Consider the following 27022-nt stretch of genomic DNA (forward strand, 5'->3'; position numbering starts at 1 on the left):
ATAAGCTTTCCTTCAACAGCATATTTAGACTGACATTCCCTGGCCCAATGTATCCCCTTATGGCAATGAGGGCAAAATCCTGGAGGTTTTTTTTAGCAGTTTTAATTTTTTCTCTGTGTTTTTTAGGACAATCTTTTTTTTTTTTTAAATGTGTCTTATCCCCATATGTAAAGCATCTTTCATTCCCCCTTTTAAAGGCAGCAGCCATTGTTTCAGCTAGCATTTGCATTTTTTGAGTTTCTGATCTTAAATTGTGACAACCCTTCAGAGAGTCAATAATATTCCCAGTCTCATGAATTGGAGCGATAGCTCTTTGACATCCCTGATTGGCATTCTCATAAGCAAGCAGTTTTTCTATCTTCCTTTTGGCTTTTTCTCCGATAACACTATGGGAAATAGCAACTTTCAATATAGCTAAAAAATCAGCATAGGCTTCATTAGGTCCTTGGAATATTTTAGTGTCGCTGTCTTCAGGTTTTATTGACTTCTAACTTTCCAGGGGGAAATACGATGTTGGGGTTTACCCACATCCATAGGTTGGGCTCAAAATATGGACCATCTTTGTCAGAACTGGGTGGCTCAGTTCTTCGGAGTTTATATTTGGGAAGGTTTTGTCCAGCTAAGGGCAGGTGTGACGTGGTAAAGGCTAGAAAGAACTCGTTTTCCATGTCTCAGTCTAGTAACTCATAAAGCTTTTGTTGTGAAGGAGAATGAGTAGAAAGTTTTTTCTTACAAATGTGAATGTGTGTTAAAGGCTTATCACTGTCATTTTAGAAAGTATTGTTAGCTTTAGTGTCAAAAAGAGCCTCAGAAGAGTCGTTGTTAGAGTCATTTTGTCCTTGAGTTGAGAGGACTTTCGGTTTGGCGCCCGTTGTGAGAGGAGCAGCAGTTGGGGCAACCGGAGTAGTGCTGGTGGGAAAATTCTGAAATATTTTATGTTGTTCTAATTGGGCCTTTTGTAAAGTCTTATCATCTAATTCATATTCATGTAACAAGTGTTTTGACTGTTGTTGAATATCAGGGGGGCTAAAATTTTTTTGGAAAGGTAAAATCATGGCTTTAATGAGGGCCCATGAGGGCCAGAAATCTATTGGAATATTTTTTCCACGTCTTGCGGCTCGTTTAACAGTCTCTCTAACCCGGTTCCAAATCTTGAAATCAAAATTGCTTTCATCAGGGAACCAGGGATTATGTCCAATTACCATTTGGAGACAAGCCTCTAATCACTGACGTGAACCAAAAGTCCTTGAATTTTAAATAAATAATGAACAGAAAAGCGGTGGGGCTTTCCAGCCGTTTGCCCCATAACCTCGCACTTACCGTCCTCAGTAGGTCCACAGTCACTCCATCCGCTTGCCAAGGGCATGCTCCAGGTCCTTGTTTCAGGCGCCATTTGTTATGGTCTTGACAGACTGGAACCTGGGGACAGGAGTCGACAAAAAGAAGGTGAAGAAGAGAAGGACACGGGGGACCCAAGTCTCTAGTGGAACAAGGGTACTTTATTCATGGCAGCGTGTGCTTATATATTGTTATACAAGGAAGCTTTAGGCAGAAAGATAAGGTTGAGCAAAAAACACCAAAACCAGATGCTTAACAACAGTAACTAAGGGAATAACAATCGTCACAGGGCCAGAAGACAATCCATGTATTGGAAATAGGAACATGACTAAGTAGTTTTACAGAAAAGTAAAAAGGTTACTGAAGGGAATCCATGTATGTGTTTTGCCTCATGACCTGAGTCCTGAGAACTGTGTGCAGCTCGGCTCATTCCTGGTTTCCAGGAACTGATAAGGAACAGAAGGCCCTTGAGAAACAGAAAACAACATATAGGATTCCTTAAAATTAAACATTCCCTGACAAGTATCATATCTTTTTGCCTTTCATACTGTTCATGGGGTTCTCAAGGCAAGAATGCTGAAATGGTCTGCCAGCCTCTTCTCCAGGGGACCATATTCCGTCAGATCTCTCCACCATGACTTGTCAGTAGCATGGCTCACGGTTTCATTGAGTTAGGCAAGGTTGTGATCCATGGGTTCAGTTTGGTTAGTTTTCTGTGATTGTGGCTTTCATTCTGTCTGCCCTCTGATGGGTGAGGATAAGAGGCTTGTGGAAACTTCCTGGTGGGAGGAAGAGGGGAAGAAATGGGTAGGTGGGAGGAAGAGGCTGCGGGTAAAACTGGTCTTGCTCTGGTGGGCAGGGCCATGCTCAGTAAATCTTTAATCTAGTATTCTGCTGATGGGTGAGGCTGTATTCCCTCCCTGTAGTTTGGCCTGAGGTCCAACTATGGTGGGGTAATGGCAACCTCCTTCAAAAGAACTTATGCCTGCACACAGCTCCCAGGACTGTTGTAGTCAGTGCCCCTGACACTGTGGCAGGCCACTGTCAATCCACACCTCCGCCAGAGACTCCTGGGCACTCACAGGCAAGTCTGGCTCAGTCTCTTGTGGGGTGACTGCTCCTGGGTCCTGGTGCACACAAGGTTTCATTGTGCCCTCCAAGAGTCTGTTTCCCTGGGGGTTCTCAGTCCTTTTCCTGGATCTGCAGGTTGGGAAATCTGTTGTAGGCCCTAGAACTTTTGCAACAGCGTGAGAAATTCTTTGCTAAAATTGTTCTCCAGTTTGTGGGTCATCTGCTTGGCAGCTCAATGGTGGTGCTAATGGTGATCTCCTCCAAGAGGACTTATGCCACACGCCTCGTCTCCCAGGTCTGCTGCAGCCAGAGCCCTGTCCCTGTGGCAGATCACTGTTGACCCATGCCTCCAGAGGAGACACTCAAACACTCACAGGCAGGTCTGGCTTAATCTCTTGTGAGGGTCACCGCTCCTTTCCCTCAGTCCTGGTGCACACAAGGGTTTGTTTGTGCCTTCCAAGTGTCTCTGGTGGGTCTGAGATTTGATTTTAAATGCGATTGCACCCCTCCTACAGTCTTGCTGTGGCTTCTCCTTTGCCCTTGGACATGGGGCATCTTCTTTTGGTGGGATCCAGCATTCTCATGTTGATGGTTTTCAGCAGCTAGTTGCAGTTTTGGTGTTCTCACTGGAGAGGATGAATGCATATCCTTCTACTCCGCCATCTTGACAGTGAAAAAAGGCAAAACCAGGAAAGGAGTACATCAAGGCTGTATCTCATCACTCTACTTATTTAACTTATATGCAGAATACATCATGCCAAATGCTGGGCTGGATGAAGCAGAAACTGGAGTCAAGATTGCCGGGAAAAATATCAAAAACCTCAGATATGCAGATGACACCACCCTCACAGCAGAAAACAAAGAAGAACTAAAGAGTCTTTTGATTAAGGTGAAAAAGTAGAGTGAAAAAGTAGGCTTAAAACTCAATATTCACAAAATGAAGATCATGATATCCAGTCCCATCACTTCATGGCAAATAGATGGGGAAACAATGGAAACAGTGACAGACTTTATTTTCTTGGGCTCCAAAATCACTGCAGCCATGAAATTAAAAGACACTTGCTTCTTGGAAGAGAAGCTATGATAAACCTACACCACATATTAAAAAGCAGAGATATCACTTTGCTGACAAAGGTCAGTCTGGTCAAAGCTATGGTTTTTCCAGGAGTCATGTATGGATGTGTGAGTTGGACCATAAAGAAGGCCGAATGCTGACAAATTGATGCTTTTGAACTGTGGTGTTGGAGAAGACTCTTGAGAGAGTCCCTTGGACTGCAAGATCAAACCAGCCAACCTAAAGGAAATCAATCCTGAATATTTGTTAGAGGACTGATGCTAAAGCTAAAGCTCCAATACTCTGACCACCTGATGCAAAGAGCTGATTCATCAGAAAAGACCCTGATAATTAAAGGCAGGAGAGGAGGATGACAGAGGATGAGATGGTTGGATGGCATCACTGACTCAATGGACATGAGTTTGAGCAAGCTCTGGGAGATGCTGAAGGACAGGGAAGCCTGGTGCGCTGCAGTCCATGGGGTCTCAAAGAGTCGGACATGACTGAGTGAACACAGCAACGACAACAGCAACAAAAACAAGAGAGTTATAGTGTTATCAGAACTGTTTCTCTACTTCCCTTCGATGTATTCCTCCACAGGTTAGCCCTCAAGTTCATCAGCTTCACAATGCCAGAGCCAGAACAAGGCAGTGTTTTTGGATGGCTCAAGTGGAAATGTCCTGGAAAGAATTCTGATTGGCCCAAATTTGAGCATGGGGTCATCTCTGAATCAATATCTATGACTGGGGACTGAGAAGCATTTAATTGGCCAAGCTAGGTTACGTGACCTTTCCCTTTTGTGACTGGAGGCATTCTTTGTGGGAAAGAAGATTTGTTACTCAGCTTCTCTTTACTCCTCAGCTATGCCTGAGGAGGAAGATACCAACTTTCAAAAAATCACAAACCTATAGGAGCTACCAGTACACATTAGTGGAAAACCAACTCTGCTTATAATTTTTGGTAAAATTAACACTTATTTTTATTTATTATGATTGTATAAATACTGACTTGCATAATGTACCATGATTGCTTTTCCTTTCTACAACTCTTTATTCTTGATAGAACCTTGGTATCCTCTCAAAATATTCAAACACATCCAGAATATTGATTGTTCTAAGGATTCCCTTGGAGAAGGCAATGGCAACTCACTCCAGTACTCTTGCCTGGAAAATCCTGTGGACAGGGGAGCCTGGTGGGCTGCAGTCCTTGGGGTCGCACAGAGTCGGACACGACTGAGCAACTTCACTTCCCTCACTTCACTTACTTCATACTTTATCACTGGAGAAGGAAATGGCACCCCACTCCAGTACTCTTGCCTGGAAAAACCCATGGGCTGGGGAGCCTGGTGGGCTGCAATCCATGGGGTCGCAGAGAGTTGGACACGACTGAAGTGACTGAGCACGCACTTACTCCACGCAAGGATTCCCTTGGAGGCATTGTGTCCAGAGCTTGACCTAAGATACACTTGTCCCTCCCTGCACTGCTGCTTTCTTATTCTTTACAAGTTCCAGGTTTGTTGCATTCTGCATTTCGTTTCGTCATGGTTATGATGTTTTTCTCTAGTCCATTTGAATATGTTAATTGTATGGTTTTTTAATGGTTCTTTGGCTGCTCACAGTGTTCCCGTTTACCTGGACTTTGTCTTTTCCTGTTTGTTTTGGTCCGTGTCATTCTGGCGATTCGGCTGGCCATCATAATCTGGGGTAGAGCTGCTAAACAGATGTTGACAGCCTGGAGTTTTTGAATGATAGACTAAAGATGGGCAATTGGGTGGCAATTGGGGCCTTATCATTCTGTAGGAGATCTCCTAAATGGCAGAATCTTTAAGTCCTCCAACCTCCTCTCTTGAGTGTATAATCTTCATTAGTGTTCTAGGAGTCAAGTAGTCAGAGGGCTGAGTGGCTAATGATCTTTAATTAAATCCTTTTTTACCCCCAGGGAAATCACTCCTTCTTGCTCTCAGTTATTCAAGGGCCTTCTGAGCTAACCTTTCCATCTTCTGGGGTAGGGGAACCATTCTAGGAGACTGAACTTAGGGGAGAGATCTGAGGATTAAACTTAGTTCTTATGAAGACTTTCAACCAACCTTCCTGTTTTCAGCCGCATCCTTTATCCTGGTCTTCAGATATATTGACAGCCTCTAACTCCCCTTTCCCTACTTTGAGAACAATTTTATATAAGTTAAAGACTATGTAATACTTGATGGTTCAGGTAAAGCATTTTTTAAAAACTGTCTTCTTCTGGTGTTTATTTTTCTTCTCATACTAGAAAATTTTCAAACAATAAAAATAGAAAAAAATAACAGGTAAAATTATTTAAATAGAAAAAATAATATGATGATCCTTTTGTACCTAAAAAGCAGTTTCAATAATGCTTTTCAAAGGGCAGCATAACCATTTCAGTTAGTGCTGTTGTTGTTTAGTCACTAAGTCATGTCTGATTCTTTTGTGACCCCTTGGACTGTAAATAGGAAAAGGAGTACATCAAGGCTGTATATTGTCACCCTGCTTATTTAACTTATATGCAGAGTACATCATGAGAAACGCTGGGCTGGAGGAAGCACAACTGAAATCAAGATTGCTGGGAGAAACATCAATAACCTCAGATATGCAGATGACACCACCCTTATGGCAGAAAGTGAAGAGGAACTGAAAAGCCTCTTGATGAAAGTGAAAGAGGAGAGTGAAAAAGTTGGCTTAAAGCTCAACATTCAGAAAACGAAGATCATGGCATCTGATCCCATCACTTCATGGGAAATAGATGGGGAAACAGTGGAAACAGTGTCAGACTTCATTTTTGGGGGCTCCAAAATCACGGCAGGTGGTGACTGCAGCCATGAAATTAAAAGACGCTTACTCCTTGGAAGAAAAGTTATGACCAACCTAGATAGCGTATTGAAAAGCAGAGACATTACTTCACCAACAAAAGTCAAGGCTATGGTTTTTCCAGTGGTCATGTATGGATGTGAAAGTTGGACTGTGAAGAAAGCCGAGCGCTGAAGAATTGATGGTTTTGAACTGTGGTGTTGGAGAAGACTCTTGAGAGTCCCTTGGACTGCAAGGAGATCCAACCAGTCCATTCTGAAGGAGATCAGTCCTGGGTGTTCATTGGAAGGAATGATGCTAAAGCTAAAACTCCAGTACTTTGGCCACCTCATGTGAAGAGTTGACTCACTGGAAAAGACTCTGATGCTGGGAGGGATTGGGAGCAGGAGAAGGGGACGACAGAGGATGAGATGGCTGGATGGCATCACCGACTCGATGGACATGAGTTTGAGTGCACTCCGAGAGTTGGTGACGGACAGGGAGGCCTGGTGTGCTGCAATTCATGGGGTCGCAAAGAGTTGGACACGACTAAGTGACTGAACTGAACTTATACCCTGCCAGACTCCTCTGTCCATGGGATTTTGCAGGCAAGAATACTGGAGTGGGTAGCCATTTCCTTCTCCAGGGAATCTTTCCAACCAAGGATCTAACTCACATCTCCTGCATTGGCAGGCAGATTCTTTACCACTGAGCCACCAGAAAAGCCCTTTCAATTAATGGTTACTGGTTAATTCAGGTATTCTGATTCTTTTAAGTTATTTGATTATTTCCATTATTTTCCTAATCAAGTATCTATTTATTAGCCTTGTGGCTAAGAGCTTGGGTCTAGTTCCAGAAACTGTTTCAGACAGTCTGGGTTTGAATCCCTGTTCCCCCATTTAAGCAGTTAATTAAGCTCTCTATACCTCAGTTTCCTCATCTGTAAAATAAGAACAATAATGTTACTTATTTCATAGCAAAGATTCAAGTAATTCATATATGCAGAGCAGAGCATTTAAAACAGTGCCTAGCATATTGTAACAGTAGTTGCTATTATTATCTGAGTTAAATAAATTGGCATGAAATTTTTCAAGGCATTCACTTAGAATTTTTAAATTCTCTATTATATTTGCAGTCACATCCCTTTTCCATTCCAAATTATGTTTATTTATGAATATTCTTCTTGATTAGTCTTGCATGATTTTCCTATTTTAATAATCTTTTCAAATAATTGCCTTCGGCTTTATTTACCATCTCTATGCTTGATTGTTTTCTATTTACAATTTTTACTTTCATCTTTTACATTAACAATCTGCTTTCTTTTCTCTCTTATTCTTTTTGTAGGTTCTTTGGTTAAGTGCTTATCATGTTTGTTTTCCTTCTACTCTGCTCTCTCCCTCTTTCTTTCCTTCCTTCCTTCTTTCTCACTCTAAGTATATTACAACCCACAAGTTTCAAGTTGTAATTGTTCACTTCTAAATATGAAATAATTTCCATTGTGATTTCCTATAAAATCCATCATTAGAGATTATTTTAGTTTCCATATATATGTATATATAATACATTTATTATATATACATTTATAAATAAATGTTTATTTATATATACAGTCATTCTTCGTTATCTGTGGAGGATTTGTTTCAGGCTCCCTCCTCCATACCAAAATCTGTGATGCTTAAGTCCCTTATATGAAATAGCATAGTATTTGTATATAAACCATTTTCCTGTATGCTTTAAATCATCTCTAGATTGCTTATAATATCTAACAATGTAAATACTAAGTAAAAAGTTATAAATACAATGTAAATGTTATGTAAATAGTTGCTAATGCATGACAGATTCAAATTCATGATTTGTGGAATTCATGAATGCTGACTCCACAGATAATATGTAGTTTTGTGGGGGGGGTTGTTATCTTATTGATACTATAGAAGTATGATACAGATTCTTTAAAATTTACTAAAGCTTTCCCAAGACCTAGTTTCTGTGTTCTCTTTGTGTGCTCTTTGTAAATATTCCATGTGTACTTGAAAAAGCACACCCCTTTTTTCAAGTACAGATGGAATATTCCCCAGCACATGGCTTCCCTGATAGTTCAGTTGGTAAAGAATCTGCCTGCAATGCAGGAGACCCTGGTTTGATTCCTGGGTTGGGAAGATCCCCTAGAAAAGGGAAAGGCTACCCACTCCAGTATTTTGACCTGGAGAATTCCATGGACTATATAGTCCATGGGGTCACAAACAGTCAGACACAACTGAGTGACTTTCACTTTCCCTTTCCCCACCATACAGTATTTGAGGTTCCTCAATTTGTTTATATGTTCTTTTGTCATAATTTTTTTCATCTGCACTAAGGTCTTCCGCTGTGAGTATGAATTTGACCATTTCTCCTTGAAACTCTACCTTTTTATGTTGTGTACATTTTGAGGTTGTGTTCATCTTTTACTTTATAGATATGAAGGTGGAGGAGGAAGAGGCTGGGGTAGGGAAGCTGGACCCCACTAACTACAGGAGGCGATGTCAGGACCAGGAAGGTAAGCAAGGTCATAGTGAGAAATTGATGCAAATTCTCAGAGGGTCTAGACTTTCCTTGGATAGCTTTATAACAGCCCTTTCAGTTGGGGGAAACTTCAGAGCTTGTCCCTTTCCCCTGACCCACCCACAGTATCTACCCTAGATCTGGTGGGACTAGCTTTAGCCATATCTTAAAGGGACCACGTGGTCAGACTGGAGACCGGTAACTTGGATTTTGCTAGGATTATGGCATAGCTTCCCCAATATAAAATCAAACTCAATTTTACAAGCTCTACAAACCATACTAAATGCCAAAAATAAACATTTTATAGATTTTAAAAATAGCAGCTCAGTTAAAACCAGTAAAAGAGGGTATTGAGTGGTGATATTTTTGTTGCTCCAGAATTTCTTACCCAGAGACCCTAAGTATCCTACATTCTACAGAAAAGCAGCCACAGAGTTTATAAAGAGGCACTACCCCAACCTTTTTGGAAGGAGGTAGCAATCTTACTAACCAGCTTGATGCTCCCTGAGCTGAAGAACGTGTAACACCACTCTGGGGCTGCTGATGGAGAAGAATGGGGTGAGAAGCTGGCAGTCTCCTGAGCCAAACTACAAAATGTTCACAGGGAGAGAACAGGTCGTACGAGCAAAGAAAGAAGATTTGGAGTGGGTTAGTGAGTCCCTACAGTTCACCAGTTGAACAGCCACACTCTGATGATTATAGTAGAAAAAAATAAGACAAGTTAGATCCAGGGCAAAAGCAAAATATGTCTCTGACAACCATCTCCCCGATTTTTTTTAAAAAGGATGCTCTTTGCACGGTTTTCATAATCATGTTCCCATTCACCATTCTATTCTGCCTTCTCAAAAACCATGCCTAGTTAGTAGAGAAAGAATTTTTATTCCTGCAGTATCGGTGAGAACACTGAGTCCCAGGGCGCATGGTCATACAGCGAGGGAAGAACAAGCCAGGGAGCACCCAGGGCAGCTAACACTGGGTAAAGGCCTTTCTGATACATCTGCTGCTTCCCATCTCCATTCCTGGCCTTAGGGCGGAGAATACAATCTCATCATTGAAAGAATCAAGAATGCTAAACCTTTAGAGTAGAACTGCCTGCCTGCCTACCAAGTCACTTCAGTTGTGTCCGACTCTGTGCGACCCTCTGGACTATAGCCCACCAGTATCCTCTCTCCATGGGATACTCCAGGCAAGAATACTGGAGTGGGTTGCCATTTCCTTCTCTAGGGGATCTTTCCAACCCAGGGATCAAACCTGTGTCTCTTTGTCTCCTGCACTGGCAGGTGGGTCCTTTATCATCAGCGCCACCTAGGGTAGAACTGCTTACCTCTAAATATTGGTGTCCGTGGCTTACCTCAAATTCTAGCTTTGCTCAGGCTTAGGGTGGGGGACAGAAGGAAGGAAAAGCATGTCATTCTGATACTGGTTCACTAGGAAGTGAGGCTGCACTGCATAAAAATGTCTACCTCACATTTCTCATTAACCCCATTAACCCAAGGAAGACTGAGGATCCAGAAGAGCAAGCAAGGATGTGGTGGGGTGAGCTGGAATTCTAAAGAGATCTGGACACTAACATCCGGGTAACTTTATTCTCCAGTGCCTAGGACTGCACCAGCCAGAGCAGGCACACACAAATCTGCTTAGCAGAGTGGACACCCAACATGTCTCTAAAAGGTTTAGACATGCTTCTTCAAGGTCAGCTTCATGTGATTTCACTGTGACATGTGCAGTCCATGATGCCCAAGCATCTGGTATGTCAGTTTCAGGAAATTGAATCAAGAGGTAGCCTCTTCTCCAGAAAAAAGCTACAAACAGCAACAACAGAAAAAAAAAACAAAGTTAATGTAGAGCTTGATGTAAGAACACAAAGTCTAATTTCTCAGTCTGCCACAGTCTTTCAAATTTTAGTTGTTGGATTTCCCTGGTGGCTCAGAGTGTAAGGCGTCTGCCTGCAATGCGGGAGACCCGGGTTCGATGCCTGGGTTGGGAAGATGCCCTGGAGAAGGAAATGACAACCCACTCCAGCACGCTTGCCTGGAGAATCCTGTGGATGGAGGAGCCTGGAAGGCTACAGTGCATGGGGTCACAAAGAGTTGGACACAACTGAGTGACTTCACTTTCTTTCCTCCTTCCTTTCTTTCTTGGGCCTCAAAAATAGTCATAATGATCAGCTGCTGATCAATAGTCAGTTGCCGATCAGCCCTAGGGAAAATTTTTATCACAAATTAATCAATGTGATATGCCACATTAATGAAATGAAGAATAAAAATTATATGGTCATCTCAATAGATGCAGGAAGAGCATTTGACAAAATGTAACATCCATTCATGATTTTAAAAAAATCACTCAACAAACTGGGTATAGAGGGAATGTATCTCAATATAATAAAGGCCATGTATGACAAGCGCATAGCTAACACCATAGGAAAGGAAAGGAAATTGAAGCCACTCAGTCATGTCCAGCTCTTTGCGACCCCATGGACTGTAGCATACCAGGCTCCTCCATCCATGGGATTTTCAAGGCAAGGGTACTGGAGTGGGTTGCCATTTCCTTCTCCAGAGGATATTCCTCACCCAGGGATTAAAACCAGGTCTCCCACATTGCAGGCAGACGCTTTACCATCTGAGCCACCAGGGAAGCAAAGCTGAAACTTTTCCTGTAGGATCAAGAATAAGACAAAGATGCTCACTCTTGCCACTTTTATTCAAAATAGTACTGGAAGTCCTAGCCAGAGCAATTAGACAAGAGAGAAACGATAAGAAGAAGAAATTTTAAATTTGAAAGGGAGAAGTAAAACTGTCTGTATTTGTAGATGGCATGATATTATAAATAGAAACCCCCCCCCCAAATTCTACCAAACTGTTAGAACTAAAAAAAATTAAGATTTCAGCATACAAAATCAATATACAAAAAATCAGTTGCATTTCTCTATACTAATAATGAACTGTCAGAAAGAGAAATTAAGAAAATAGTTACATTTACAATTGTGTCAAAACCTAGAAATGAATTTAACCAACGAAATTAAAGATTTGTACACTGAAAACTGTAAAACACTGATGGAAGACATTTAAGACAACACAAATACATGGAAAGATATTCCATGCTCATGGGTTGGAAGAATGAATATTTCTAAAATGTCCATAGTACCCAAAGCAATCTACAGATTCAGTGGAATCCCAAGCAAAATTTCAGTGACACTTTTCCCCACAGATACATTTTTTAAAAATCCACAAATTCATATGAAACTATAAAGGACCTTGAATAACCAACACAATCTTGAGCAAGAAGAACAAAGCTTGAAGATCACACTTCCTGATTTCAAACTATGTTACAAAGCTTTAGTGTTCAACATGATATTGGCATAAAACCAGACATATGGATCAATAAAGATCAGTAGAGAGCCTGGAAATAAGCCCACATGTATAGTCAATTAATTTACAACAAAGAAGACAAAATGTATGATGGGGAAAGATAGTCTCTTCAATAAATGATGTTGGGAAAACTAAACAGCTACACGTAAAAGAATGGAACAGGACCCCTATCTTAAAACATACAGGAAAGTCAACTCAAAATGGCTTGAAGACTTGAAAGTAAAACACGATACCATAAAATTCTTATAAGAGAACATAAGGGGTGAACTCCTTGATGTCAGTTTCAGTGATGATTTTTTAAATTTGATATTAAAAGCAAAAGCAGCAGGATAAAAGATGAGTTAAACTACATCTAGCTAAAAAGCTTCTACATAGCAAAGGAAACTGTCAATAAAACAAAAAGTCAACCTATGTAATAGAAAATATTTGCAAATCATATATCTGATAAAGGGTTAAGTTAATATATATAAAGATCTTATGAAACTCAATTACAAAAAAAAAAAAAAGACTACACCATTTTTTAAAAATGGGAAGAAGGACTTCCCTGGTGGTCCAGTGGTTATGAGACTGCCTTGCAATGCAGGGGATACTGGTTTAGTCCCTGGTCCGGGAAGATCCCACATGCCGTGGAGCAGCTAAGCCTGTGTGCCACAACTATTGAGCCTGTACTACACAACAAGAGAAACCACTGCAATGAGAAGCCTGCACACTGCAAAGAAGAGTAGCCCCTGCTCACTGCAAATAGAGAAAGCCTGTGTGCAGCCAAAAATAACTAACTAAATAAATACTTTTTTTAAATGGGAAGAAGAAATGAATAGAATTCATTCCAAAGAAAACATACAAATGGTCAACAGGTACATGAAAACATGCTCAACATCATTAATCATCAGGGAAATGCAAACTAAAACCACAAAGAGATATCACCTCCCAACTGTTAGGATGGCTATCATCTAAGACAAGGGATAACAAATGCTGGCAAGGATATGGAGAAAAGGAAACCATTTTGCATCATTGGTAGGAATGCAAATTGGTGCAGACACTGTGGAGAACAGTATGGAGACTCCTCAAAAAATTAGTAACAGAAATACTGTATGATCCAGCAATTCTACTTCTGGATATACAGTCAAAGGAAATGAAGTCATTATCTTGAAAATGTATCTGTACTCTCATGTTCATTGGAGCATTATTTATAATAGTCAGTTCAGTAGAGTCACTCAGTCGTGTCCGACTCTTTGCGACCCCATGAATCGCAGCACGCCAGGGCTCCCCGTCCATCACCATCTCCCAGAGTTCACTCAGACTCACGTCCATCGAGTCCGTGATGCCATCCAGCCATCTCATCCTATGTCATCCCCTTCTCCTCCGCCCCCAATCCCTCCCAGCATCAGAGTCTTTTCCAATGAGTCAACTCTTCGCATGAGGTGGCCAAAGTACTGGACTTTCAGCTTTAGCATCATTCCTTCCAAAGAAATCCCAGGGCTGATCTCCTTGCAGTCCAAGGGACTCTCAAGAGTCTTCTCCAACACCACAGTTCAGAAGCATCAATTCTTCGGCGCTCAGCCTTCTTCACAGTCCAACTCACATCCATACATGACCACAGGAAAAACCATAGCCTTGACTAGACTGACCTTAGTTGGCAAAGTAATGTCTCTGCTTTGAATATACTATCTAGGTTGTCATAACTTTTCTTCCAAGGAGTAAGTGTCTTTTAATTTCATGGCTGCAATCACCATCTGCAGTGATTTTGGAGCCCCCAGAAATAAAGTCTGACACTGTTTCCACTGTTTCCCCATCTATTTCCCATGAAGTGACGGGACCAGATGCCATGATCTTCGTTTTCTGAATGTTGAGTTTAAGTCAACTTTTTCACTCCTCTTTCAGTTTCATCAACAGGCTTTTCAGTTCCTCTTCACTTTCTACCATAAGATTGGTGTCATCTGAATATCTGAGGTTATTGATATTTCTCCCAGCAATCTTGATTCCAGCTTGTGTTTCTTCCAGCCCAGCGTTTCTCATGATGTACTCTGCATATAAGTTAAATAAGCACGGTGACAATATACAGCCTTGACGTACTCCTTTTCCTATTTGGAACCAGTCTGTTGTTCCATGCCCAATTCTAATTGTTGCTTCCTGACCTGCATACAGATTTCTGAGGAGGCAGGTCAGGTGGTCTGGTATTCCCATCTCTTTCAGAATTTTCCACACTTTATTGTGATCCACACAGTCAAAGGCTTTGGCATAGTCAATAAAACAGAAATCGATGTTTTTCTGGAACTCTCTTGCTTTTTTGATGATCCAGTGGATGTTGGCAATTTGATCTCTGGTTCCTCTGCCTTTTCTAAAACCAGCTTGAACATCAGGGAGTTCACGATTCACATATTGCTGAAGCCTGGCTTGGAGAATTTTGAGCATTACTTTACTAGCATGTGAGATGAGTGCAATTGTGTGGTAGTTTGAGCATTCTTTGGCCTTGCCTTTCTTTGGGATTGGAATGAAAACGGACCTTTTCCAGTCCTGTGGCCACTGCTGAGTTTTCCAAATTTGCTGGCATATTGAGTGCAGCACTTCCACAGCATCATCTTTCAGGATTTGAAATAGCTCAACTGGAATTCCATCACCTCCACTTGCTTTGTTCGTAGTGATGCTTTCTAAGGCCCACTTGACTTCACATTCCAGGATGTCTGGCTCTAGATGAGTGATCACACCATCATGATTATCTGGATTGTGAAGATCTATTTTTTACAGTTCTTCTGTGTATTCTTGCCATCTCTTCTTAATATCTTCTGCTTCTGTTAGGGCCATACCATTTCTGTCTTTTATCGAGTCCATCTTTGCATGAAATATTCCCTTGGTATCTCTAATTTTCTTAAAGAGATCTCGAGTCTTTTCCATTCTGTTGTTTTCCTCTATTTCTTTGCATTGATCACTGAAGAAGGCTTTCTTATCTCTTCTTGCTATTCTTTGGAACTCTGCATTCAGATGCTCATATCTTTCTTTTTCTCCTTTGCTTTTCGCCTCTCTTCTTTTCACAGCTATTTGTAAGGCCTCCCCAGACAGCCATTTTGCTTTTTTGCATTTCCTTTCCATGGGGATGGTCTTGATCCCTGTCTCCTGTACAATGTCATGAACCTCCATGCATAGTTCATCAGGCAATCTATCTTTCAGATCTAGGCCCTTAAATCTATTTCTCACGTCCACTGTATAATCATAAGGGATTTGATTGAGGTCATACTTGAATGGTCTAGCGGTTTTCCCTACTTTCTTCAATTTGAGTCTTAATTTGGTAATAAGGAGTTCATGATCTGAGCCACAGTCAGCTCCTGGTCTTGTTTTTGTTGGCTGTATAGAGCTTCTCCATCTTTGGCTGCAAAGAATATAATCAATCTAATTTCGGTGTTGACCATCTGGTGATGTCCATGTGTAGAGTCTTCTCTTGTGTTGTTGGAAGAGGGTGTTTGCTATGACCAGTGCATTTTCTTGGCAAAACTCTATTAGTCTTTGCCCTGCTTCATTCTGCATTCCAAGGCCAAATTTGCCTGTTACTCCAGGAGTTTCTTGACTTCCTACTTTTGCATTCCAGTCCCCTATAATGAAAAGGACATCTTTTTTGGGTGTTAGTTCTAAAAGGTCTTGTAGGTCTTCATAGAACCATTCAACTTCAGCTTCTTCAGCGTTACTGGTTGGGGCATAGATTTGGATAACTGTGATATTGAATGGTTTGCCTTGGAGACAAACAGAGATCATTCTGTTGTTTTTGAGATTGCATCCAAGTACTGCATTTCGGACTCTTTTGTTGACCATGATGGCTACTCCATTTCTTCTACGGGATTCCTGCCCACAGTAGTAGATATAATGGTCATCTGAGTTAAACTCACCCATTCCAGTCCATTTTAGTTCACTGATTCCTATAATGTCGACATTCACTCTTGCCATCTCTTGTTTGACAACTTCCAGTTTGCCTTGATTCATGGACCTGACATTCCAGGTTCCTATGCGATATTGCTCATTACCGCAGTGGATTGCTTCTATCACCAGTCACATCCACAGCTGGGTATTGTTTTTGCTTTGGCTCCATCCCTTCATTCTTCCTGGAGTTATTTCTCTACTGATCTCCAGTAGCATATTGGGCTCCTACTGACCTGGGGAGTTCCTCTTTCAGTATCCTATCATTTTGCCTTTTCATTCTGTTCATGGGGTTCTCAAGGCAAGAATACTGAAGTGGTTTGCCATTCCCTTCTCCAGTGGACCACATTCTGTCAGACCTCTCCACCATGACCCGCCTGTCTTGAGTTACCCCGCGGGCATGGCTTGGTTTCATTGAGTTAGACAAAGCTGTGGTCCTAGTGTGATTAGATTGACTAGTTTTCTGTGATTATGGTTTCAGTGTGTCTGCCCTCTGATGCTTTCTTGAAACACCTGCCATCTTACCTGGGTTTCTCTTACCTTGGGCGTGGAGTATCTCTTCACGGCTGCTCCAGCAAAGCACAGCCGCTGCTCCTTACCTTGGATGAGGGGTATCTCCTTACCTCCGCCTTTCCTGACCTTCAACATGGGATAGCTCCTCTAGGCCCTCCTGCGCCCGGGCAGCCACCGCTCCTCGGGTTGCTCCTCCCGGCCACCGCCCCTGGCCTCGGGCGCAGGGTGGCTCCTCAGGCCCACCACCCCTGCCCTCAGGTGCGAGGTGGCTTCTCCCAAATAGCTTGTGTCCATCAGCAACTGAATGTTTAAAGAAAATGTGATATACACATGAATATTATTCAGCTATTAAGAAAGGAAGAAATGTTATCATTTGCAACATGAATGGACCTGGAAAGTATTATGCTATGTGAAATGAGTCAGAGAGACAAGTACGCTATGATTTCACTTACATATGGAATCTAAAAATCCAAAGACATAGAGACAGAGAACAGGTTGGGGGTTACCAGAGGCCGGGGGTGGAAGGTGGCGAATTGGGTGAAGGCGATCAAAAGGCACAAACTTTTATTTATAAGATACCTGAATGTAATGTACAGTATGGTGGCTATAGTTAATAATACCATATTATATGCTTGAAAGTTGCTAAGAGGCTACATTTTGAAAGTTTTCATCACAAGGAAAAACTTCATATCTTTGTGTGGTGATGGATGTTGACTGAGCTTATTGTTGAGGTTGTCATTTTGCAGATACACATATATCAAATCATTATATTATATGCCTTAAATTAATATAATATTATATGTCAACCATATCCAAATTTAAAAATAATAATAGGGAAAATTGTGGAGGTGGCACTATTGTTGAACTTAAGTACATGGAACTTAATGTACTGTCTGCTCAATTATTCTGTAAATCTAAAATTGTACTAAATGAAAGTGAAAGTGAAGTCACTCAGTCATGTCCGACTCTTTGCGACTGCATGGACTGTAGCCTACCAGGCTCCTCCATCCATAGGATTCTCCAGGTAAGAATACTGGAGTGGATTGCCATTTCCTTCTCCAGGGGATCTTCCCGACCCAGGGATTGAACCTGGGTCTCCCACATTGAAGGCAGATGCTTTACACTCTGAGCCACCAGGGAACCCAACAACTAAAATTTTTAAATTGCACTAAAAAGCTATTAATAATTTAAAAAATTGTTGACCAACTCAAGATAATATAGATGAGAAACCAATAGTAGAAGGTCTTTCAGGACTGCTGAGGGGATTCCAGTTGCCTCTTTGAGCACAGATTTAGTAGTGGCTTCTTAGAGGAATTCTGAATTAGGGTCCTTGCTAGCTCTTGAAAATTCTAGCTTACAAAATCATTTTTGAGAAATCCTTAATAACTCGCTTCTCTGATAAGTAGTAGTTCACATGGTCCTTGGTTGTTAGTAAACATGGCCTTGATGGAAATGCATATGATTTTCCTATTAACAATCAAAGCTGAGACTTGGCATTTTGGACTAAATACATGACCTTCTAAAGGCCTCTCTCCTGGCCCATGTGTCACAAATCATATGTAGTTATTGCTGCTCTGGACTAGCAAGAATGGGGAGATGGGAATTCTGTTCATTCTGAAAGAATTCTATCTATAGTCCCAAAGGTCCCCCTTTCAGCAACTGCTGAGTTGGTTCAGAATTGCAATTCTGTCAAGCCCAGTGGCCCCGTCCAGGAATCCCATGTCTTCTGATCTTTTCCGGTGGCCTCAGCTCTCTGTAACTGGAGGATATTAAGAAGAAATGCCAGCTTTCAGTCACTTTGCCTACCCTCTCTTTTATTCTGTGCCCACAGACTGCCGTTCCATTCACATCGGGCTTTCCGTTCCCAGTTACCCTCACAGGAAAAGAGACCAGAAGGGACATCTTCCAGGCCTGCAAAAGGCCCGCTGGGGCTTGCGGCCAGACAAGCCTCAGCAGGGGCTGGCCAGTGCGGGCAGCGGTGTGGACCGTGTCAGCAAGACGCGTGAGTTTGGGGAACATTCTGGGAGCCATCTGCTGGGGGGTCCAGACAGGGCAGGGCAGGGGAGGGGGGGGAATCTCAGGAGAATGTGAGGAATGCCCCTTGTGGCTCAGGCCTCTTAGGCGCCTCTGCTCTGCTGCCACAGGAGACCAGCCCCTGCTCAGAGAATCCCTTCAGGCAGGCTGAGCCCCTGTCATCTCTGGTAACTTTGAGACCTCTGCTCTGCCACATTCCACCTTGATTTCATGGTTTAATTCTCAGAATTATTTCCTGTTTCTAAATTCCCAAGGGCAAATTTCCAGCCGCCCTAAGAACCAACAACAAACGTGACTGGTGTGAGGTGTTGTGCTCAGCAAATCGAATTCTTTGTTGCATTATCTCCACCCTCTCTCTTCACCTGAGCTTGAAGGAATGGTCTGGAATTGTCTGGGCGCTCTGCATCACAGTTTCCAGAGTCCTGGAGGCCTTCTCCCAGGTCAGCAGAGCCCCTGAAGCATGCCTCTGCTGCTGCAGGAATCAGTTCTGGGCTTGTTAAAAAGCAGTCTTTTGTTCTTTCCTGTGGAAAGAAAAATATCAGTCTTGAGAGGAGCGAAAAGACTAGAGCACAGCTGCTGTGACATTTTATCCCTTAGCGTCTTCCCTGTTTCTAGGGATATGACTTCACCTGCAGCACATCCCAAATCTGTGAAATAAATAGCATCTAATTGGTTTCTGCTATACATTTCCATGGTCTTGAACAAAGCAAAATGAGCTGTCTTACCATCTGAACCTTCAAAGGAATGTCAGGCAGTAGCAGCCTCTTAACATTCCTGTAGCAGATGGTGACATACACACTGGCAAAGACCATCTGAGTCACCCCCATCCCAGCACTGCCCTGAACAACTGCGGTTATTGGCACCAAGTCTGCCAAGGCCTATGACTTCTCCTGTGCCTATGTGGGAGAGGGATTAATGGGGAGTCCTTTGGCAGTGTCTAGTGTAAGAAATGAGCTCTGACACACACGTACACACAGACGTGCATACACAGGCGTGGGCACACTTACCTATTTGGGGGTTGGCATATCTGCGACCCAAAGGAGGGCAAGCCTGACAGGGAGGCCTGCTCCCCAGGTTGGGTCTGGATGCCCCCCACTTACTCTCTGGAGCATTCCCCTGTCACCCCACCACATTCAGGGATGCAGTCACCCTTTACAAGTGGAGTCTGCTGGGTCCTTCCTCAGTCAGGAAAGAGGAAAGTGGGTTAGAGCTGGTACTCTCTGCAAATGATATTTATTGATGCGACGCGGTACTTCACAGAAGTGGTCATGAATGGTGGATTTTGTGTTGTTTGGGTGGTTTCTGGTTGAGTTAAGGTGACACTGGTTTTAACTGGAAACCAAAGGGGAGAGAAAGGAGAATCCTTTGGTACATTTGCACATTCAGTCCATCCCTTTACAGCCTGCCCTCCTCACGCGCGGCACGTGGCATGGCTGTGGAACAGGGGAGACAGTGGGAAGGCACAGGAAGACAGGGAACTTCAGGCCACGTCTTTCAAGCTTGGGTAAAGTAAGAACTTCTTTTAAAGGGAAAATAACTTATTGTAGATTCATGAAAGTGCATTTGTATATTTGTAGAGCCCCAAGGGACCATAAAATCCCAGTTTGAGAAATAATGTATTAATTCATTAAGGCTTTTTCCCATAGTATATCTTATAATTTTGAATTATAAGTTTTATCCTTATAGCTAATAAAATAAATCTTTTAAAGATTATCTCCAAAATGGAAACATTAACTTTAACAATTCTGATAGAACCCACCTACCTCTAAGAATACTTTCCAGGCCCCAGTTACAGATATTCTTGATTTGAGGGAGCCAAAAAGCCTGCAAGCCAAGTCAGCAATCACAGTGAGTTTTCACCCATGGCAGCTGAACTTATTCCAGCCATTCTGTTAGGGGTGGTAGAGGTCCACCCCTCTGTCCTTCACTTGTTCCAAATCAGAGGGGGCATTGTGTGTGTGATGCAAATATAAACCCTACTCTATGGGATCCCCGGGTCAGTGACAGTGACCTGGGGAAAGGAAAACAAACCAGTGCCCAAATCATTGCACAGCTTCATCTAGGTGACCACCTGAATCTGCCACTTTGCTTTGCTGCAGGGCAACTGACCAGATATGTTTTTCCTCTCTGAGTGCCTCGTCTATTCTGTGAATCCATTCGGACATTTCAGCTGGCCACAAAGTCCAAGAGGACCTAGCTTTACAGAAGAGAGGAATTGTGCAGAATGGGGTCGGGGGTGGGCCAGGCACGGTGGCTAGACATAGCTAGGCCTGAGAGTAAAGCAGGCTGTGTAGTTGAAGGATTGACAGGTGACTCCTTCAGTTCCTGCCTCACAAACAACAACAGGAATCCAGCAAGGTGATGTGTGTGAAAGAGATGTATACCATGAAATGGCATTTCATTACAATTTTGTTTACTGAATGTGTCACATTAATAAAAAGGAGATATTATTATCCTCATCTTCAGATTGGGAAATCAAGTTTCAAAGAGATGTAGTGTGGCACAGCAGGAATCAGTGAGGCTAACAGTTGAAAACATCAGTAGACTCCAAAACCCTTGTGTGTCTCTTCCACTACGCTTCTGCCCTTTGTAAGTCATCACCAGTCAGTCATGACCAGTTGGACATGGGCTAAGAATTATATTTTTTCAAGCAGCCAAACTACCTTATGATGAAAGGGATAGGTAGATAGTACATACCCCAGAATATAATATGCCATAGCATAGGGTTATTTGTCCCACCTCCACCCCTTCCTCCAATATGAATATCATTTTGGCCACCCCTTCCTCCAGTTTTGACTCTAGCAGAACATATACAGGGAATAGAACCATCAAGCTGTGTTGAGAATCAGTAAAAGCCATGCTTCCTTCCCTTGAAAGAATGCATTCTCTGGCTCTGAGAGCCTCTGGAGAAGCTATTAGGAGAAAGGGGGTGAAGAGCAGCTGTAGAAATATGACTGCTCTTTGGCTTTTCTTGGCTGGTGCTAAGAACTGGAGCCAAGATCTAAGAGAAAGGAGATGGGCCAAGCCCAGCCTGGTGTGTAGGCTCTGATGTGTGAAGGCCTCAGTGCCTTCATCTGTAGAGTGGAAGATTGTTGTAGGGTGACAAACTGTTGCAGTTTGCCTGGGATAGAGGGCTTTCCCAGGACAAGGGACATGGAACTGTCAGTGCTAAAGGCGGTCAGTTCAAAGAAAATCAGGATGTTGGTCACGTTGAGCTGTGAGCTCCTAGATGGAATAAAAACAGACACAAAGTCCTTCACACGGTGCATGGTACATTACAGGCACTTGACATACATTACTTCAATTGGTTTGTGTTAACCCAGTTTCAGAGCAAGGAGCCCAGATCTTTTTTCCTTTATGAGTAGACCTCTAATTTGGCTGTTCTCACTGGTACTGAGAAGCTAATGAGATCCTTCCGGTGGGAGGGGTGTGAAAAAGTATTAACGTTTTCTGCTACTTGCCGAGCTCTGAACAACTCTAGAGTCACTGAAAGATCAAAACCACCAAGACGAGCAGTAGGGGAGAAAACAGCTGTTTTCTCACCAGGTGTTTGAGACTCATGTGACTTTAAGACTTTTGGACCAAAAATAGATTTCATATGGTCTTTCCCATTTCTGATAAGGAAGGTGTGAGGGTTGGGACAGAGAACAAATTTATCTCTAAAGCATCTCCTGCACTAAGGGACTCCTGAGACAGGCTTTGTTTCCAACATAGGAACAAAGACAATTGGATTGCTTTTATTTCCTGGAATTATCAACATATACAACATTCAAACAAACACAAACCCCTATTGGAAGAGAATCCTGAGTTAGTGAACTTTACACCTTAAGGGGAAATTAAGGTTGAAAGTTCAAGTTTGCAAGGGAACCCATTAAAGTTCTGATAAATACAAAGTGATCAGGGCTTTCCTGGTGGCTCAGTGGTAAAGAATCCGCCTGCAAATGTGGGTGACACGGGTTCGATCCCTGATCCGGGAAGATTCGCACGCATGGAGCAACTAAACCCCTGTGCCACAACTATTAAGCCTGTGCTCCAGAGCCTGAGAGCTACAACTACTGTGCTCACATGCCACAGCTTCCGAAGCCCAAGCGCCCTGAAGCCTGTGCTCCACAACCGGAGAAGCCATCGCAATGAGGAACCCGCACACTGTAGCTAGAGAGTCTCCCCTGGCCCGTGCAGCAAAAAAAAAAAAAAAAAAAAATTATATATATAAAGTTATTATAACACATATGGTACTTGGATTTACCTTATTCCTTGAGAGTTAGTGTCCTCGCCTCTGCCTAAACTTCTGTGAATTTCCAGAGGTGTCCAGCCCCAGTAGCACTCCTGCTACAAGACCTGTGTGCTGGGCTCACAGTCTCACTGTGTCTCACTTCTTGTACCTGTTATCTGTTCTCACCTCCAGGCAAGCTACAGCTCAGGAATGGTGTTCAGTCCTCATTTGGTCTCCCCCAAATTGGTCACATACCACATGTAAGTGAGGAGCAGGCTTTCTTGAGGTTCTGAACCATGGAGCCTTTCACCTTGCAGAGATACACAGTTTTTAAAGAGAGATACTAAATATTTGGGCTTCCCTTGTGGCTCAGCTGGTAAAGAATCTGCCTGCAATGTGGAAAACCTAGGTTTGATCCCTGGGTTGGAAAGATCCCCTGGAGAAGGGAAAGGCTACCCACTCCAGTACTCTGGCCTGGAGAATTCCCTGGACTGTATGTCCATGGGGTCACAAAGAGTTGGACACAACTGTGTGACCTTCACTTCATTCACTAAATATTCCCTTTCTTAAAAATCCCCTTGTCACTTGAAATTTCCTACTGGCTGCTTTTCTCTACCATATTTTTAGCAACTCCCACCTCCCTCACTGTGCCTCACCAGTCCCATCACATCTGATTCTCTTCAGCCACCTCCAGCCCAGCTTCTCCCTTCCCTCTCAGTACACTCACTCCCCTCACTCACTTTTTGGTCACATCAGTTTCCCTCAGCCCCACCTTAGCTCACCACCCACTTTTGCACAGCTGAAGACACACAGAGTTGGATACAACTGAGTGATTGAGCACACACACACACACACAAAGTATTAACTAAACACAAAATCTGTCTCATCTAAGTTTAGCCCTTTAGCTAGACTTAACATCCTTTTATAACTCTAAACTTGCCGTTTTTGAGAAGGAATACAGAAGAAAATCTCCATGCCCTAGAATTTCGTATGAGGGAGACTCATGATACGGAATTTAGAAAGATGGTAATGATGACCCTGTATGCGAGACAGCAAAAGAGACACAGATGTGTAGAGCAGACTTTTGGACTCTGAGGGAGAGGGAGAGGGTGGGATGATTTGGGAGAATGGCATTGAAACATGTATACTATCATGTAAGAGACGAATCGCCAGTCTAGGTTTGATGCAGGATACAGGATGCTTGGGGCTGGTGCACGGGGATGATCCAGAGAGACGATATGAGGTGGGAGGTGGGAGGGGGGTTCATGTTTGGGAACTCATGTACACCCATGGTGGATTCATGTCAATGTATGGCAAAACCAATACAGTATTGTAAAGCAAAATAAAGTAAAAATAAAAAATTTTTTTTTAAAAAGTAATTTGATCTCAAGTATCAGAACCTCCTGGAGAAGGAAATGCAACGCACTCCAGTTCTTCCCTGGGAAATCCCATTGACAAAGGAGCCTGGCAGGTTACAGTCTATGGGGTCTTGAAAGAGTCAGATGCAACTTAGCGACTAACCAACAATCAGAAACCTACTTGAGCTGTCTTGAGCAGGGAGGGAGTGAGGGAGAGTAAAATTTCATACTGCATGAGTAAAGGAGTTTCTCACAGTCCCAAAAGAACAACCAACCAGGCTCAGCAGGAGGATGAATACCCTCTCAGTCCCCTCTTTGGGACTCATGGCCTTCCCCCTGCTTCTTCTATAAGTCTGCTTCCTTTTTCGATGTGTATAGCCTTTACTGCCTCTCCGTGCCTTCAGCTTTCAGTTTATATGCTCCTTCCATTAGGAAACACCCAGCTATCTCGGAAACCAAATTCAAAATTCCCAGGCTACAGTCAGGTGTCCAGTTAACTGTTCCTGGTTCAGTTAACCGTGGCCAAGAGGCGCAGTTCGAGTACTCCACAAACGCAGCCACCAGAGCGTCATCCCTTGGGTGAGGGAGTGTGTGGGCCAGCAGATGACCCGAAGCTACGGACAGGACGATTCCCATAAACACTACAGGTTCGCAGATTCTCTTCTCTGCCTTCCCAGAGAGCACATTTTGAGTTTATGGACTGCTTTCTAGGAGAAAAAGAAAAAAAATCCCTACTGTCCATGAAACGAGGACTTGGGGCCTTCCTGTCTTCTCTTGAAGACCACCTCAGATGGATGCAGGCATGACTTTGGAGCCTCTGTTTCTGTCTCCCCCACTCCTCAGAACTTGGGGTCCTTGAATTGTTCTTGATCCCCTTTGTTGCTGTTGTTCAGTTGCTCTGTCATGTCCAACTCTTTGTGACCCCAAGGACTATAGCACACCAGGCTTCCCTGTCCATCACCAACTCCCAGAGCTTGCTCAAATTCATGTTCATTGAGTCGGTGATGCCGTCCAACCATCTCTTCTTCTGTCATCCCCTTCTCCTCCTGCCTTCAATTTTTCCCAGCATCAGGGTCTTTTCTAATGAGTCAGCTCTTCGCCAAAGTATTGGAGCTTCAGCTTTAGCATCAGTCCGTCCAGTGAATATTTAGGGTTAATTTCCTTTCAGATTGATTGGTTGGATCTCCTTGCAGTCCAAGGGACTCTCAAGAGTCTTCCCCAACACCACAGTTCGAAAGCATCAGTTCTTCGGTGCTCAGACTTCTTTATGGTCCAAATCTCACATCCATACATGACTACTGGAAAAACCATAACTAGCTCCATTTCCTTGTTCCCAGCTTCTTTCCGCTGAAGCTGGTCCTTGCTGATATACTCGTGAGTGTTAAGCAGTGAAATTCATTCACCTAGCAAATGTTATTGAATGCCCATGCTGCGAACCCTTTTCTGGGGCCAGTAACCAACGTAAGCAAGACAGACCTTGACCTCACCAAGCTGGGTGTCCAGTGACTCATGTGGAGCCTGGGAGAGGGTGCTTCTGAAGAGACTCTGAGCTGAGGACCCCAGGCCCTCACACTGAGGTCTTAAACACCTCCTGGGTCTTCTAGGAGTTGAATACCTGCAGGCTGCAGTCCAGCTGCAATCCATGTGATTTTGTGCTTTGCTCAGCTAATGACTAGACAGATGCCCCCTCCCTGCCACCAGTAAAAGCACGATTCTGTTTGCTTCTTTTTGTGTGTTTCCTCAAGCTTGGTCCTGCCAAGGTTGGATTTCTTCCAGAAACTGCTAGTTTAGTCCACTTGGGCCATCACTGTGTAACTGTTGCTGTGAGCTCGTGACCAGAGGGCCTCTCATCTGCAGCCTCTCTCATTTGTGGATGAACTTGCGTATGGGACCTGGAGTGCATTGGAGAGGCAGTGAAACCCTGAGGCATGAACCCAGCACATCACTGGGTTTCTGAGGACCTGAGGGAAGGGAGATGGGGAGGGGTAGCATGGGAGTAGTAGTGTTCAGAAGCTGAGAAGGATTGAGCTCTTGGAATGTTTAAAAGAGCTGTTATGAGGGAGGAAAATGTCAGGCCTGTTGGCAACATCAATCATAGCAATGTTTACTGGGTGACTGGCATATGCCAAGCACTGTGCCACTCATATCACATACATCATCTCATTTGATGGTCACCATAATCCGGTAAAGCAGGAGTGACTATTCTCACTTTATAGATGGAGAAACTAAGACTCAGACTGCTTAATGCTTTGCCAAGATCCCACTGCCAGTAGTTATCAGAGTCAGGAGTTGAACCCAGGTCTGAGCTCTTAAAGCACCACAGGAATAAAGAGAATCCTCTGGCGTCCTTGGTGATCTCTCTGTGGGTGTTCCTCTGGGGTTTCGAGATCAGACACAGCCCCTGACTCAGTGTGGCGTGCAGGGTCTGCCTAGTGGTGTTCAGAAGGAGATGGGCTGGTGCCAGCCACAGTGCAGTACAAACAGCAGCCGAGACCCTTTAGGGGCCCATCTCTTCACCGCTGCCGCTACCGCTGCTGCTGCTAAGTCGCGTCAGTTGTGTCCGACTCTGTGCGACCCCATAGACGGCAGCCCACCAGGCTCCCCCGTCCCTGGGATCCTCCAGGCAAGAACACTGGAGTGGGTTGCCATTTCCTTCTCCAATGCTGAAAGTGGAAAGTGAAAATTGAAAGTGAAGTCACTCAGTCATGTCCGACTCTTAGTGACCCCATGGACTGTAGCTTACCAGGCTCCTCCGTCCATGGGATTCTCCAGGCTAAGGAGCCCGCCAAAGCCAGAACTCCTTGGTGGTGGCATTTTCTTGGGGGGTC

General features: G+C 43.4%; 1 protein-coding gene across 1 annotated transcript in view; it reads left to right on the top strand.

Annotated features, from left to right (window-relative positions):
• SLC4A5 (solute carrier family 4 member 5) overlaps positions 8722–27022 on the top strand; it is a 93480-nt gene continuing 75179 nt past the window's right edge. The window contains exons 1-2 of the mRNA XM_018054707.1: positions 8722–8800; positions 18421–18591. Of these exons, the coding sequence (XP_017910196.1) occupies positions 8722–8800; positions 18421–18591 (250 nt within the window). The remainder of the gene's footprint in view (positions 8801–18420; positions 18592–27022) is intronic.

The sequence above is a fragment of the Capra hircus genome, chromosome 11 (genome assembly GCF_001704415.2).
Source record: "Capra hircus breed San Clemente chromosome 11, ASM170441v1, whole genome shotgun sequence".
NCBI lineage: Eukaryota > Metazoa > Chordata > Mammalia > Artiodactyla > Bovidae > Capra > Capra hircus.